We start from the raw sequence: 14,323 nt of genomic DNA on the forward strand, positions 1-14,323 counted from the left end.
AAAAAGAATCAGGAGGATGGGTACGGTGGCTGATCCAATCACTTAGAACAGCGGGTGTCGGGCACGCACACGCATGCGCTCCCGCATCACTACTGTGATGCCAAGCCTCCTTGGTGAAATAAACCGCCATCATACTCTGAGTCTGTACACTGTTTTTATGTTATTTTTCACAGACTTTTACAAATAGTACTTTCAATGTGCTCTGCAATACCTTGTGAGACACTTAGGACAGATTTTTTTTTCCTGGAGGGAAAGTTTAAGATTTTATTTATTTATTTGACAGAGAATGAGAGAGAGAGAGAGAGTGGAGACACACAAGCAGGCAGAGCGGCAGGTAGAGGGAGAGGGAGAAGCAGGCTCCCCACTGAGCAGAGAGAGCCTGATGTGGGACTCGATCCCAGGACCCTGGGATCATGACCTGAGCTGAAGGCAGACGCTTAACCAACTGAGCCACCCAAGTGCCCAAGAAAAGTTTTAATTAACAAAAATATACCAAAATATCTAAATCAGAAATGCTTTAGAATATGTCCCGAAAATCATTATTTCTTGTGAATTAGGTAAACTATTTCTTCAACGGTAAAAAAGCAGTTTCCTCAAAATAAAAAGCAATGGAAAAATTGGATGTACATTAGCTTTATGTTACCATTTGGGAAGGAGACAGGAAAAGATGAATTGATTTTTGCTAAAGTTAAGCAGTTGGCATTATAATTATACTACAGACCTGATTTTCTGATCTCTAGCCTCTTTCCATAGACCTATAGTTAAACATTCAACTGATGATCAGTATGTATTAGAAATTAAGACCTTCAAAATTTTTGCTTCATATGGTTAGTCTTTTCCATTTGAAAATTTTAACTCTAGAATTTTGTCAAATAGGGTTTTCTTTGATACACGAACTGAGCACTGAACAAAATACGAAGCTTGCAAATATATGTTTATTGCTGCACTCAGATAAAGTGAATCTAGCATTCATTTATATTGTTTCTGCTGCATTGTAAAGCATAATAATGAACATATAAAAGGCTTTCAGTTTGGTTATGGAGCTTCTAAAGAGAGGGAAAAACCTAAGAGAAACTGTAAGTAGAAAATTAATGATTTGGTGGCCAATTAAATGTACCTCAAAAATAAATCCAAGATATTAAGCATGAATTAATGAGAAGCAAGTTGGGATCAGAGGCAGATTTAAGGGGTAAAGATAAGGTTGGTCTTAAACAATAGACCTGTAAAAAACGTGCACGTTTTAGTAAGCTAGAGGTACCCAGGAAAGGCTAGCATTTGAATAGCCAGGTACTATACAAAACGGCATAATGAACAGAACACATCACCAGAGATCAGGAGAGTATACATTCAGTTTGAACTATGTCTCAGTTGTTCTGTGACTCTACAGATTGTCCCCACACCCCCACATTTCAGTCCCCTCATCTTTGAAGTAAAGGACCTAATAAGGGCTACTGTTTATCAAACAAAGGTGTGTGAAAATGCCTGTGGTAGTAATTGGTATATATGTGTGTTGAAAATAATGATCTATTCTAACTGATAACTTGTTCCATTTGATGAATTTTTTATAACAAGATGTTTAAAAAATAAGTGTAAAATTGCAAATATGTCAAAATTCACCACTTTTGTGAATGATATGGTCAATCAGTGTTAACCTTTGATTCTAAAATTCTAAAAATGGGGGTGCCTGGGTGGCTCAGTCGTTAAGCATCTGCCTTCGGCTCAGGTCATGATCCTAGGGTCCTGGGATCGAGCCCCACATCGGGCTCCCTGCTTGGCAGGAGGCCTGCTTCTCCCTCTCCCACTCCCCCTGCTTGTGTTCCCTCTCTTGCTGTGTCTCTCTCTGTCAAATAAATAAAATCTTTAAAATAAATAAAATGAATAAAATAAAATTCTAAAATGACTATTACAAAATAGTTTTTGGTTGTTTTAAAAATGTTTTTTCCAGTTTTAATGCTAACTCCTTTCAATTTTGATTTTTCATATTCCCTAGTACTCCCAATTTGGAAAAACAACCAAGTGAAAATGGAGTATCTGTTCAGAATGAAAATTTCGAGGAAATTATAAACTTACCCATTGGATCTAAACCATCCAGATTAGATGTCGCCAACAGTGAGAGCCCAGAAATTCCTTTGAATCCAATTCTGGCCTTTGATGATGAAGGGACACTTGGGCCCCTGCCTCAGGTAGATGGTGTTCAAACACAACAGACAGCAGGTAAGCTTGCCTCGAGCTCCCTTCGGTAACCACATGAGAGAACGAACCTTGTGCAGTGTGACTGGGGCAGCTTTGTTCTTCCAGGGACCATGTGGAAAAGATTGTATAAGGATCACAGAAGTTGAATTTTGAGTTGGATTGGGCAAATTCTAGGGCCCCTCCTATTCCCCCAACTAGGTGTACAAATCCAGTCTGCATCACCCACTGGATGTCCATCACCTTCTCCTCACAGAGCAGTCCTCACTGCCCAGAAACACTCATTGTCAGAACATTCCTCATATAAAGACAAGCATTTAATGCCCCATCATAACCTAGGGACCCTCAGGCCTAGTTCTGCTCCCTGGTGTTTGTTTCATCTTTCCTAGCTCTTCACATATATGAAGACTGCCATCACGTTCTCCCATTTTTCTCTTGTTCAGGTTTAGCAGCTTAGATGATACACTATTGTCTCTTTTAAATGTAATAAGACAGTTAGAATTTAGATAATGAGACCCATATTCAGAACTAGGAGAATATGAACCCAGTGGTCTTCTGTCCTTTGTTGAGTGCCTGTTGCTGTTGTTGAAACGACCAGCGACTCTCTCATACCGTCTCTGGGACTCACCCTTGACCTGAAGTCTTTGTGCAAAAAGACCAATAGCTTTGTGTGACCCAGAGAAATAAGGAGCAACATCAAAAGTTACCAACTCAAGGGTCACAACAGCTCAACAGCACAATCTCATCAGTCTCAGAATTAGGTGGAGTAATCTCAGCTCTGATTCTTTTCAAACCTCTTTGAGTTCTGTCAAGTTTCTCTTCCCAGCAGATCACTTTCATGTATGGACCAGCATCTCTTTATACTATTATGAACAGAGCTGGCCAAATTCAGCATGTTTAAACGGAGTCAGTGCAGAATTATTTGTGGTCAAGTTGTTTTGTCTTTCAGATTTCCATCTGTGAACTTGCAACTCCTACTTTCCACTATAATTGGCTGGAAAAGCCAGTGTTGAAGCACCTGTCCAAATGAAGCTAGCCTTTTTTCCTTCTCTAATAGACTGACCTTGGGAGTCTAACTTCACTTTACGATCCCCTTCTCTAGATCGTAGAAGGAAGCTATACGGCCTGTCCCAGGTCTGACATCCTCATTCTTAAGACTCTGGGAATAATCTGATGATTTGTATGTTAGTGGAAACACTCCTGGTGCAGCTCCCTACCTCGTCATGTTGCAGATTCACAGAGAGGCGGGGGACACCCAGATGACCTTCAGTGTCACATAACAGGCCTTATTAACTCACCTTTTGATTTACCTGTCATTCCATTCTCACTGTTACTGCCCTTCTGTAACTTCTGTAGGAACAGAGTCAAGTGTCTGTGATCTTGAGCGGTATAAGGGTTCTTTTGGGGTCATGACTGTTTTTCAACAAACATTTACTTAGCTCTATGTTTGGAACCTGAAGCATTAGGTGCTGAGGATACAAGACCAATGAACGTAAGTCTCTAACATAAAAGGAGAGTACAACTAATGTATGTCATTTAGAAAAGTAAATGATATGGCCTAAGTTGAAGGTAAAGAAAAGGACATGTGTTTTCCTGCTAGTGGTAGAATTCATTAAAATACAAGATTCTGATGAAATCACCTATTCTTATATATGTATAGACAATGTATAGAAAAGCATGACAAAGTTTCAGAAATGTAAGATATCACCGTAGTATTCTTGAAACAAAATGTCAGATAAATATTAATCTGTTCTTTTTTCTGTCTCCTAATATAGAAGTTATATGAGCATTTCTTCTGAAGAACCAAAGCAGAAATTTAAAAAGAATTTCTACAATTAATGGAATTCCTTCCATGCTATAAAGGAGCATTCCCCTCCTCCAGTTTTCTAAAGGTTCCTTGACCATCATTTTGAAAAGACTTTATTAAAACCAGCTAAAGACAACAGACTGGATAGCTTTTCTAATAATTTTCGCCAATAGAGAAAAAAATGTTCCTTATTCTTCAGTACTTTTAAAATGGCTTTTTCCAGTGTGCTCCTTCTTAGCAAATCAATATTTTTCTGCGTTCTCTAAAAGATGAGAGCATTTGGCTATTAAAAAAAAAATGGGCTGACTGGGCATGATTTTTCATATAAATGTGTTGGTCTTTTAAAAGCTAACATAAAATTGGCACAAAAAATTTACCTTTACAATATAATACTTGAAAAATAAGTACCTCTTTGTTCTACAAGTAGAGTGAATAGGAGAGGTGTTTAAATTAAGCCTGTTTAAATATTACTGCAAAGAGTTCTATTTGTAGAAGCAAACTATAGGCAGATTACCAGGTTCTTGTAAATGCAATTTGTACATGGACATTCTGCAAACCCAGCTGTCACATTCTTGCATCTCTTTTTGCAAAAGCATACTAAACAGTTTTAAAATGTGAAAAAGAAACATTATTTTTTCAGAGCAAGGAAATAGACTGTCCTCTTAAATAATGTATAAAGTTTTTCCAGATAAACTAATCAAATAAATTAGAACAACGTGACAACATTGCAAACTTTGATTTACTGGATGCATTCCTTATGTTACCATGAGAGAATGTTCGTGATGATTCAGGGCTGTTTCTGACGTCTGTACATTGCTGCTGTCCCCAGTGATGGTGGGACTTACCTTTGCCTTACCTGATCACAAATTATGGGGAGGGGGGAGTAAAGATTTACTATTTCTTTAAATAAAAAAAGAATTTGGTTTTGCTCGTTTAAGAGCAAAGAAGACCTGATGGAATGTTGACTATGTTTGGCACACAGAGCACTGTGCAGGACACCTTCACAAACCTCCTCCTTCTGCGTGGTACCCATCAGCTCTGACTTTTCACTCTTCACTTTTACTGCTGAGCTTAGCTGTGCAAACTCGCACTTTCATTTGCTAATATAATTCAATTTTATTTTACCATTTTAGAAACTAGTAATAACTAAATATTAAAGGAGAAGGGGCTCTGAAGGAACACTTTTTTTTTTGTGGAGTGTTTGGAAAGGTAAACGTCTAGCAGTATAATATGTTGGTTTTATTAAAAGAGGGATTGGTTAATCTATATTGAATGAGAAACTATTCATTTATTAAAATCCAAGCTATAGTAACAGCTGTAATTTGTGAAAACATTAATTTGGGGGTTTTCCCTATTCTCAGTTGTCCATGTACGCATAGTCATATTAAAAAAAATCTGTTCAACAAAGTTGTTTTATTTGTTTAAGTCGATCTAGCACGAAACACCAAATAAAAATGTGTTTGACATAGTTTTACTTTTAGGTTTCTCATGTGTTACAACTTTACTCCGATTGAGTCTTGAGTTTTCAAATTGCCCTTCATTCAATCTCAGTGACATTTCCCCAGCTTCCTCTGAACGGAAATATAGAATAGGTTTATTTAGAACAATAGTTCTATTTTGGCTAGGTTTTCTTGGTTTCATTTATATTTTTGAATTTGAGCCATCATTAACAAACTGAAAGCCTTCTAAGTAATCAAGTTTTAATTAAAAGTGATATAAAGTTAACTATAATTTATTTTTTTTAAGATTTTATTTATTAGAGAGCAAGAGAGAACATGAGCAGGGAGAGGGGTTAGAGAGAGGGAGAAGCAGACTCCCTGCTGAGCAGGGAGCAGGGAGCAGGATGAGAGGCTTGATCCCAGGACGCTGGGATCATGACCTGAGCCAAAGGCAGATGCTTAACCGACTGAACCAGCCAGGCACACGTAAAATTAACTATATTTTAAAAACAACATTACCAGAGGATGACCTGGACCTTTACAATGGCTTGATTGCCTTCTCTCCAGCTCCTAAATGTCAGTATTCACCCGCTGATCATAAAGAGATCTTTAGTAGGTACTACATCAAGGGCAGTGCTCAGGGATCAGATACGATCCTCAGCATGGAATGAGGGTGGATGGGCTTTTAGTTTCTTTTTCACACCATTGTAGGCTGTCTAGGCCAATGTAGTCACCAATCACAAGTTCATCCGGTAGAAGAGTGGCCTGCTTTTCCTGGAAGCGGTAAGGCCAGATGTCTCCTCTTGCCTAACCTTGTTCCCTGGTGGTATATTACCATAAAAGCAAATCTAAAACAGAGTTCTTTCACATGAACATGTTTATGTTTATTAGCAAGCAGGGCCTTTGGCAAGCTTGGATAAGTTCCTTCTCTGCTCATAATCCCACAGATGCCTCGACCAAAAGATTCACAGTAAAGCAGAAGCAGGGATATTCTGAAGGCAGAAGTAACTAACCTGATTGAAACAGGCAATGCAATCTTCAATGTGTGGGGTTGGGGGAAAGATGGTACGGGAGCAAAGAGCTCTAGAGCTGAAGTACTAATCACAAGTCTTAAACTTGCAGGGTCTGCCATATTCTTATACCTTGTTTGATGTATTTTGCCTCTATCTTTCTAGGCAACCACTTACCTTTCAAGTTCCATTCACTAATAAAAAATTACCTCCCTTATGCTGATTAACACTGATGTAGATTTAGATGACAATATTTAAAGCACCCAGCCACCAGATTGGAGTCCTTCAAATGCTATCTGACCTAGCCCCAGGGTAAGACTAAAATTACATGGACATGTACATCACAAAGTTGATACTAAAGCATTTTGGATTTAAATTATTGCATATTAAAATATAACACACCAATAAATTCTCCCATCTTTTGCATTTTTTTAAAGATTTTATTGAGAGAGAGCACAAGCTGGGGGGAGGGACAGAAGGACAAGCAGACCCCCCACTAAGCGCAGAGCCAGACACGGGGCTCGATCCTAGGACCCTGAGATCATGACCTGAGCCAAAGTCCGCTGCTTCACTGACTGAGCCACCCAGGTGCCTCTTACATTTTCTTGATGGATGGAAATTTGACTCTTGGCCTACATTCAATTGTGCATAGCACATGAAAAGGCATGATGAAATGGCCATCAGATCAAGTTACGAAAAGCAATTAAAAAACTTCTAAAGATGCTCTTCAAAAAAATTTCATGCCCCCGCCCAACTCCTGTTGTTACTCAGCAGACACCGACACCCGCTCAGAAGTACTCAAGATTGTCATTTTGTTACATCCTTTGGTACCTCATTAGTTTGGGGGAGAAACTCCAAAGACCTTGCAAGAAGAGAGAGAAAGGGAGCAGCATGTGAATAGAAGGTGCAATTTTAATTTGTTAAAAATTGCCAGTCAGGGAGGGATTTTCTTTCAGAGACACTTATAGGAACCAAGTGGATGGAAGTGGGAAGGAAATATGAACAGGTAATGAAATAAATATGTGCTTTGTACAGAAATGTGAAAGCTATCAAAATGTTACATAAACATGCACATAAGACTCACGAAATGTGTTCAGTTGGTCTCTACATTTTGCAATTTTTATATCGAAATGCTTATTTTACACTTGTAAAGAAATTTTAGTTACAAAAGAGCATGGCAGATCATTTCCAAATAGTATTTTTTAACCAACAAATTTTTTAGAACATTAATTTGGGGAACTATTATAAACACAATGACCCACCAGTTGCTGTCTTGTACATAAAGTATTCCAAATGTAAGTCTCCTATTGGATAGTAAGATAATACATTAAGAGTGGAGATAGAGGAAATACAAGGCCAAAAATCTTTTCTGATGGAAAAATAATCTATTGCTCATGTTCTTAACAGGAAAGAATGAAATGGAAACCTAGCATAGTTTAAAAACTAGAAATGTACTAGAGATGGAAACGGTATTCTATCCTGCAGGCCTCCCCGTCACTATGTTGACTTCTGGGTTTCCTGCCAATCATGACTGATACCACCGTCTTCTTAACTCTTTGAATCAGTCCAGAAAAAGGTTCATATTTTCTTCAGATGTCTCTTCTAGGCTAGGAGTGCACGCAGATATGTTTGCATTTCACTCCACCTAAGGGAGCCTGCTTCTCGGAGCCAAGCCAGCTGTTCTTGGCTCAGCCCCAGTTAGAGAAGGAAGCCAGCTGTCCAGTAAGGGGCTGTCCTCAATGTCCCCGCTGCCCATCTATGCATCTGCTGCCTAACAGATCTCAGCACTTGGCTGATTCTGCTCTGTGGTGACATCTTCCGCCGGGCTACAACTGATCCTTTGATCCATGGTGCAGGTTCTCAATAATGCGACTCAAAATCCCAGCCCTTACAGAAACTACAAAAGCCACCCTGAGACAGGTCACTCTGTCCAGAGTCGCCTGCAAGAATTTATGTCAAAGATAAAGCCCAGGCACTAAAGTAATAAAGGACAGATTTTATTCAATAATATACTGTTATAATGGGGGGGAGGGGGGAATCCAGGTACAGTGCACCCAACTTTGTGCAGAGGTAACTGAGCATTTTAAAAGGAGAATAAGGGGGCGATCTTGCTGGCTAGAGACAGGTGTCCCCTTCCTCCCTCACCGCTCCATGTGTGTCCCTCCCAAAGCTGTGTACTCGGTCTAAGACGATAACCTTCCTAATAAAGGAGGACATTCTCTGGTCAAGGGTATATGAGTAGCTGCGCTCCCTGCTAGAATCTCCAAACAAGCTCTCAAGGTCCATTTGTAGGACAACATAGGGTAGTCAAGCTTCTAAGACTCCAGACAAATCCAAACAAAATTTTGCATGTGGCAGTCTGCCTTTCTTTTACAAAAAAAAGAAGAAAAAGAAAAGGAGAATGAGGGGCTAAGCACGGCTCAGAGTCAGGGAAGTCAAAAATGAACAAAAGGCTGGAAGGGGGATGTTGGTCCATGTGAAACCCATCTGGGGGTTTTATTGAAGTTGGATTCCTATCCTGCCACAGAGGCTGGGAGATGGGCCCTACTTTCAGTTATTGGCTAGAATCAACAGTGTGTTTCTCACCTTTGCCTTTGCTTATGCTGTTCCCTCTGCATGGAATGACCTGCAGGAATGCCTTTCAGAAAACCTGGAGTCAGATCTTAACTTCAGTGTCCTCATTTGTAAAATGCTGATAATACCATGTACCTCATATAAATGTTTAGAGGATTACACGTGATCCAGAATGTAAAGACCTTAGCACTAATAACAAGCTCATCCTTCAGTATTCCACCTGTGGAATATTCCACTTCCTTCAAGAAGCCTACTTTCTGTATGAATACCTACCATTTGCATCGACATGAATGGAACAGGAGGGGATCATGCTAAGTGAAATAAGTCAATCAGGGAAAGAATTATATGGTTTCAATCATGTGTGGCATATAAGGAATAGCTCGGAAGACCACAGGGGAAGGGAGGGAAAACTGAATGGGAAGGAATCAGAGAGGGAGACAAACCATGAGAGATTCTGGACTCGGGGAAACAAACTGAGGGTTACAGAAGGGAGGGGGGTGGGGGAATGGCGTAACCGGGTGATGGGTACTAAGGAGGGCATTTGATGTGATGAGCGTGGGTATTATATGCAACTAATGGATTAGTGAACACTACATCAAAAACTAACGATGTACTATATGCTGGCTAATTGAATTTAAAAATGCCCACTTTGCATCCTTAAAAAAAAAAAAAAAAGCCTACTTTCCAGAGTCTCATTCCAAGTTTTGTACCCTTCCTTTTTTCTCATGCTGGCTCCCTGAATCTGTCTCCATCAGTGTGCTTGCCACAATTTATTACATTGATGTTCATGATTCTCTCCCCTACTAGACTGAATGCTTGAAGGGAAAGACTGTGTTTTATTCATCTTTGTACAGTATTCCCAAATGTCCAGCATGGTACCTGCTACACATTATGGACTCAGTGATAACAGTTTTAATGACTCAAAATGGATGGATAGATGGATGAATGAAATCCTCATCTTAACTTTTTGGTAGCTTTTGAATTATTGATTAGCCCTTTATTATTGTTTTTAAATTTTTTTAATTCCAGTATAACAAGAGTACAGTGTTATATTAGTCTCAGGTATACAATATAGTGATTCTGATTAGCCCTTTCTTCTTGAATATCCTTTCTCCATTGGATTTTGAATCAATCAGAGTTCAGTTTCAGAAAAGAGAAAGCACCACACTTTTTTCAGCTGAGGGGGATTTATATACTTTTTAAATTGTTGGAAGGACTGGAAGAGCATGCTCCAGACTGAACCTTCAGGAATGATTCCCAGATCACAGCAGATATGCCCCACTGGGAGAGATGCTATCTCTCCTGCATCAGGAAGATGAGAAATCAGGAAGCTGTCCTTGGAACCTCTGACTTCAGGGACATATATTTGCCTTAGCTGAGATCCAGAGATCAGGAGCCACCACAACTGAACTTTATGCTAGAGCTACACAAGCAAAACATGGATTCCCAGGTCTTTGCCTCTTGTCCCTCATGAAGCTGGAGCCTGGCTGCTGAACACTGTGGGGGGAAACAATCTAACAATTCCATGACAATTGCCAGCAGAACAGCAGAAGCAGCCGGAAGTGCTATCTAGATCTTTCAAGTCTCACTCAAATGCACCTGTTTCTCAAAACCCAAATCACATCCAGACCCCTCCAGCTGCAAGAAAGTCAGGGAAATTTCATTTTCAGCCCCCCAGACTCTATGGTATGGAAAGACACTCTAGACTCTGGATGGATTGGATGTGGAACACGTCAGTGCACAATATTCTCCCCAGTTCCTGTGGCTCTGCCGCTGTCCTGAGCCCCAACCGCACCCTCTTCAGGGAGTCTTTCTTCTCCTTCCAGGACCCCACCTCACTCACTGTGATTTTGCCCTTCACCCATCTTTTCTCCAAAACTGGCTCAAATAATGGTCTTACCCACATCTGTTTCCTTCTGCAGTGCAGATGCATCACAAATCTGCATTTCCAGCCCTGACCTCCCTCTTGAGGTTTTTCTCTTGCCGCCCCAGCCTGTCAGAGGATGCAACTTGTGCACCCAGCCAGCACTTCACGTTCAACCGACCTGAAATTAACCCCGTTATGCTCCCCAACACCAGCTCTACCTTTGACATCCGTATCTTTTATTTTACCACCATTCCAGTCCTCCAGGTTTAAAACATCCCATGTTCTTTTTTTTTTTTTAATTTTCCAGTCCACATTCAGTCTCCAGGTTTCACTGTTAGAAAGCTTTCTACAAACTCTTCCTCCTCTGTTTTCTGCTGCTTCTGGCAGCCACACGCCACTGCTGAAGTTGCTTTTGCCTCAGGACATTGAATGTTCAGACATGGCTGTCTCCTTACTTGGAAGGCTCGCCTAATCTGTAGCCAGTATGAAAGGAAACCAACAGAAAGGTACCTTGACGTTGAGCTTTTTGTCTGCCTATTCCTGGAGTTTGCCTCTAATCTCCAACTTAGAGTTGAATTTCAGTTAATAAATAGAGAAAGAGGAATTATAAAGCCACCATTTTGCAATTATTCTTGATTCGGGCAATAATCAGCAATGAATGCCACAAATAAGGGAAAACTGATGAGGTACAGCATATATAGAGTCTCTTAAAGTATTTTCCCACAAAGCACCTAATATTTATTAATTTAAAAAATATAAAATATGTATTAACTTTAAAGTAGAGGAACCTGGCAAATCTATTAACTCAAATGATAAACATGAACAACACTAGTCCTAGTCATGAGACAAGTCCACGTGATGATCCCCTGGAAAACATGGTATACTTGTATTTCTGACAAAAATGCATCCCCTGAAATTAACAGTGATAAAACATCCAACAAGCCCCAAATAAAGAGCATTTTACAAAGTAGCAAGCTTGGACTCTTCAAAAATGTTAAGGCCATGAAAGATAAGGAAAGACAGAAACATTTCCAGATAGAAGGAGCCTAAAAAGAAAACATTAGAACTAAATACAAAGTATACTCCTGGATTGCCTCCTTTGTCTATAGAAGACAACATTGGAACAATAAGCAAAATAAATTGGAGAGGGGTGTCCGAGAAATAATTGGAAGTAACGTATCAATGTTAATTTCCAGATTGTCCTCTCATTAGGTAGGCTATATGTGCACAAGATTGGAGTGATCTCTGTTCCTTCTGCCTGCCATTAGCGCAGAAAATATAAGGACAATTATGAACTAGTTTAAGGATTCAGATCACAGCTGTGCTGTAAACCACCAGCACCCCCACCTCAAGAAAGTCAGACAGTAACAATGACTTCTACCTATCGAAGTCTTTCTATACATTACCACATCCTCTCAACAAAGCCCCGAGGCTCAGGGGGCCAAGGCACCTGGCCCAAGAGCTCCCAGCAGAGAGGCAGGCTGTGAATTTTGCTTCATGCATAGCTCAGGCTAACGACCAGTCTGCGACACTAGTTTGGAAAAAGACAAACTTGCCCTAGATGACGACTGCCTCTTTTTTAGCGCTCAGAGTTTGCAAGACCTATTTCCAATCTCTTTTCTGGAGACTGATTCCCTTGGTCTAGTGGTGTCCCAGCTTACTCTCAGACAAGTGGGGAAACGCCTCTCCTTGGCTGTGGTCGTGCATGACTGAGGGCTAGTCTGTTTGATGTGACATCTAGCCCCCCAGCCTGCCGTTCTCTCTTGACCTCTGTGTAGGTGACCAATCTCCCTCTTGACCGTGTTTTGCTGGAGAGCAGTACTTCTAGAGCGAAAACAGCAGAGTTGCTTTCATGTGAAGGAACCAGGCTGCATCCTTGATTGATTGATTGATTTTTTAAAGATTTTATTTATTTATTCATGAGAGAGAGGCAGAGGCAGAGGGAGGAGCAGGGAGCCCGATGTGGGGCTCCATCCCAGGACCCTGGGATCATGACCTGAGCCTGAGGCAGACGCTTAACCAACTGAGCCACCCAGGTACCCTGCATCCTTGATTTACATGCAGGGACCACGCATCCTGGGTTGCCTGCAACAGTCCCCGTTATGTCTGCTGTACTGGGGTATGTCCTACCTTTTGCTCTTCTGAGGAGCTCAGGACATGGATTCTGTCATTAGCTGCCGGTTCTGGCTGTCAGGGCCTCTCATTGGGCAATCTGTCACGAGGCCGCCCCCACCTCGTCCCCATCTCTAGCCAGCAGATCTCTGACCAGACCAGGTCGTGTTCGGTCCCCAAGACTTAATGCCACTTAGACTTTCACCAAACACCGATACAGATTGGCTGGCAAAACAGGAGCTTCATGCACTCTCTCTTAAAATCACAGATATAGGGATTTTGCTCTTAATGTCAGATTTTCAAACTCAATTCTTTCCTTGTCAAAGACAGCATATGTTTGTTTATGTAAAGCCTGAGCACCTTGTGCTGATGGCTTCTCTCCATATCGTGATCGGTTGACTCTGAAACATAATTCTCTGTAATCCTACAGCTCAGACGGGGTTCCCAGCCTGCTCTCCAGTCCTCTCTCGATAATGACATCATCACTCACTCTCCAGCTGGAAGTGACAAGGGTTGCCATGACAAAACAAATAGGCTTTGCTGGCAGAGGCTTTTGTATGTGAGTGTGTGTATCTTCTGTGTCTTCGGCTCTCGGGGCTGATGAAATCGGCCCGTCTGACAGCCTGGATAGAACAGTAAGATAGAGAAATCACAGGCAACATAAGATGTTTTTAAAAACCTACATCGAGGGGCGTCTGGGTGGCTCAGTCGTTAAGTGTCTGCCTTCGGCTCAGGTCATGATCCCAGGCTCAGGTCATGATCCCAGGGTCCTGGGATCGAGCCCCGCATCGGGCTCCCCGCTCCGTGGGAAGCCTGGTTCTCCCTCTCCCACTCCCCCTGCTTGTGTTTCCTCCCTCGCGGTGTCTCTGTCAAATAAAGAAAATCTTAAAAAAAGAAAAAAAAAACCTACAGCGGCTGGCCTTGAGATAAAAGTATTGAAAAAAAAAAAACCTACATCAAGGCAGTAATCCCTGGAAAACAGGACCATTTGCTTATGCTTCTTAGGCATGAAGAATCCAGATTTTTTTTTGTTTGTTTCTTTTTTTAAAGATTTATTTATTTATTTTGAGAGAGTGAGAATGAGAGAGAGAGAGAGACAGAGAGTACATGAGGGGGGGCAGGGTTAGAGGGAAAAGCAGGCTCCTCGCTGAGCAGGGAGCCTGATGCGGGACTCCATCCTGGGACTCCAGGATCATGACCTGAGCCGAAGGCAGTCGCCTAACCAACTGAGCCATCCAGGCGCCCCAAGAATCCAGATGTTTAATTATAAAACATTTTCTTCTAATTTGAGATACAAGCTCTGCTGATAACATTGAACTCTGCT

The 14,323-nt window shown here is 41.1% G+C and overlaps 1 protein-coding gene across 8 annotated transcripts in view; it reads left to right on the plus strand.

The window, feature by feature from the left end:
• Positions 1-4,285, plus strand: part of MAP7 (microtubule associated protein 7) — a 168,206-nt gene extending 163,921 nt beyond the window's left edge. For all 8 annotated transcript variants that reach the window (XM_035728602.1, XM_035728606.1, XM_035728603.1 and 5 more), the window contains 2 exons: positions 1,991-2,214; positions 3,966-4,285. In XM_035728602.1, coding sequence (XP_035584495.1) covers positions 1,991-2,214; positions 3,966-3,976 — 235 coding nt within the window. In that variant the 3' untranslated portion in view covers positions 3,977-4,285. The remainder of the gene's footprint in view (positions 1-1,990; positions 2,215-3,965) is intronic.
• Positions 4,286-14,323: the final 10,038 nt, after the last annotated feature.

The sequence above is a fragment of the Zalophus californianus genome, chromosome 7, assembly GCF_009762305.2.
Source record: "Zalophus californianus isolate mZalCal1 chromosome 7, mZalCal1.pri.v2, whole genome shotgun sequence".
In the NCBI taxonomy this organism is placed as follows: domain Eukaryota; kingdom Metazoa; phylum Chordata; class Mammalia; order Carnivora; family Otariidae; genus Zalophus; species Zalophus californianus.